Source organism: Dama dama, chromosome 7 (genome assembly GCF_033118175.1).
Source record: "Dama dama isolate Ldn47 chromosome 7, ASM3311817v1, whole genome shotgun sequence".
Lineage (NCBI taxonomy): Eukaryota > Metazoa > Chordata > Mammalia > Artiodactyla > Cervidae > Dama > Dama dama.
The window spans coordinates 31221064-31223683 of NC_083687.1; the positions used below are offsets into that span (position 1 = coordinate 31221064).

The 2620-nt window shown below is 43.1% G+C and overlaps 1 protein-coding gene across 1 annotated transcript; it reads left to right on the plus strand.

Moving 5' to 3' along the window:
• The first annotated feature begins 1333 nt into the window (after nt 1-1333).
• On the plus strand, nt 1334-2287 carry LOC133059115 (olfactory receptor 5V1). Its single transcript, XM_061146152.1, has one exon. It carries the CDS (start codon nt 1334-1336, stop codon nt 2285-2287), a length of 954 nt encoding a protein of 317 aa, XP_061002135.1.
• The last annotated feature ends 333 nt before the right edge of the window (nt 2288-2620 follow it).

The following is a 2620-nucleotide window of genomic DNA, read 5'->3' on the forward strand; positions in this document are numbered from 1 at the left end:
TCCCTCTTTAGTACTCACTGGCTGTGTGATCTTGAACACGTTTAACTTCTCTGAACTTTAAAACTTCATCTGCAAAATGAAGATGATAACACCCATTCTGAAGAGCTATAGTGAATAGGAAAGGTCAAAAAGTATGTGCTATATCTTACCACAAAGTATAACATCTAGAAAGCTACCATGTTCTCTTTAATCTAAAAATTTCTCTGTTCTTAGAAGAGGTCACAATAAACCAGGATCCATGTCTTTTACCTGTTTCTTCTGGTCTTGCAGATATGAACCGCAATTTGTGTCAGGACACCCTAACAAAGGGTGATTGACCTAACAAAGAGGTGGAAAGGCCTTTTAGTGCCTTTTATCCTTATGTCCTCTTCAACCTCTATAAAACACAACAAATTAAATTTTATATCAGTATTCAAGAATGGAAAAGAGGAGCGGGAATGGCTTTAAAGAAACTAGTGAATCCCAGAGTTTCTTCTATAAATTATTCTGCAACACATACTCACACATTACCAAGAAAATTCTGGTGGACCTGACCTAGGCTTTATTAACAGGGGATGCATAGGATGTATGGTTCCCTTTTGTGAGTTTCTATCTAATTGAACATTGTCTGTACTATATAACTTTCAGTCAGTTCAGTTGCTCAGTCATATCCAACTCTTTGCGACCCCATGGACTGTAGCACACCAGGCTTCCCTGTCCATCACCAACTCCCAGAACTTGCTCATACTCATGTCTATAGAGTCAGTGATGCCATCCAAACATCACATCCTCTGTCTTCGCCTTCTCCTCCTACCCACAATCTTTCCCAGCATCAGGGTCTTTTCTAATGAGTCGGTTCTTTGCATCAGGTGGCCAAAGTATTTTAGAGATTTTATTTACAAGTAGAACACTAGATGTACTTATAGCTGTGTTTGATGATAAGCAAGTGAAAAAGTGAAAGTGTTAGTTGCTCAGTGGTGTCCAACTCTTTGGGACCCCATGGACTGTAACCTGCCATGATCCTCTGTCCAGGGAATTCTCTAGGCAAGAATACTGGAGTGGGTTACCATTCCCTTCTCCAGGAGAATCTTCCCGACCCAGGGATTGAACTGGGGTCTCCTGCATTGCAGGCAGATTCTTTACCTTCTGAGCCACCAGGAAAGCCCTGTTCAGTGATACGTATGAGTATGGTTTGCGGAGGGATGCTGCTTCTCAGGGTTGGAATCTGGTACAGGTGGTGATGATTTTTATTCATAACAATTTTCTTGTTTTGCAGATCTTTGCTACTGTACATATGATTATTTTAATCTGTGCTTCTCTTTGCCCAATTCACCAAAGGGAACCAGGTAACGTCATGGAAGGAAAGAATCAAACAGCTCTGTCTGAATTTATAATTTTGGGATTCTCCAACCTAAATGAACTGCAATTTTTGCTATTCACCATCTTCTTTCTGACTTACGTCTGTACTTTAGGAGGAAATGTATTCATTATCTTGGTGTCTGTGCTTGATCCACGTCTACATACACCCATGTACCATTTTTTAGGGAATTTGGCTTTTCTTGACATCTGCTATACCACTACCAATGTTCCCCAGATGATGGTCCATCTGCTATCAGAGAAAAAGAGCATTTCCTATGGTGGATGTGTGGCTCAACTTTTTGCCTTCATTTTTTTTGTTGGATCAGAGTGTCTCCTCCTGGCAGCTATGGCATATGATCGCTACATTGCAATCTGTAAGCCCTTAAGGTATTCGGTTATTATGAACAAGGTCCTGCATAGCCGGTTAGCAGCCTCCTGCTGGACTGGTGGTTTCCTCAACTCTGTGGTGCACACAGTACTGACATTCCGTCTGCCTTTCTGTGGCCACAACGAGATTAATTATTTCTTCTGTGACATCCCCCCTTTGCTGATCTTGTCTTGCGGGGACATGTCTGTCAATGAGTTGGCCCTACTATGCATTGGGGTCCTCGTTGGCTGGACTCCCTTCTTGTGTATTGTCCTTTCCTACCTCTACATTATCTCCACCATCTTGAGGATCCGCTCCTCAGAGGGGAGGCAAAAGGCCTTTTCTACCTGTGCCTCCCACCTCATCATTGTCCTTCTCTATTATGGCAGTGCCATCTTCACGTACGTGCGGCCCATCTCAACTTACTCACTGGAGAAAGACAGACTAATCTCGGTATTGTATAGCATTGTCACCCCCATGCTAAACCCTGTAATTTACACGTTGAGGAATAAGGATATTAAAGAGGCTGCAAAAGTTGTGGGGAGAAAGTGGCAGCCACCAATACTCTCTTTTGATATATAATCTTTCCTTTGCTGCTGTTGTTCAGTCGCCCATTCATATCTGAGTCTTTGCAACCCCATGGACTGCAGCATGCTAGGCCTCCCTGTTCCTCACCATCTCCCGGAGTTTGCCCAAGTTCATGTTCATGCATCAGTGATGCCATCCAGCCATCTCATCCTCTGATGCCCTCTTCTCCTTCTGCCCTCAATCTTTCCCAACATCAGGGACTTTTCCAATGAGTCCTCTGTTTGCATCAGATGACCAACATACTGGAGCTTCAGATTCAGCATCAGCCCTTCCACTGAATATTCAAGGTTGATCTGTCTAGCTGTTCAAAGGACTTGCAGAAGTCTT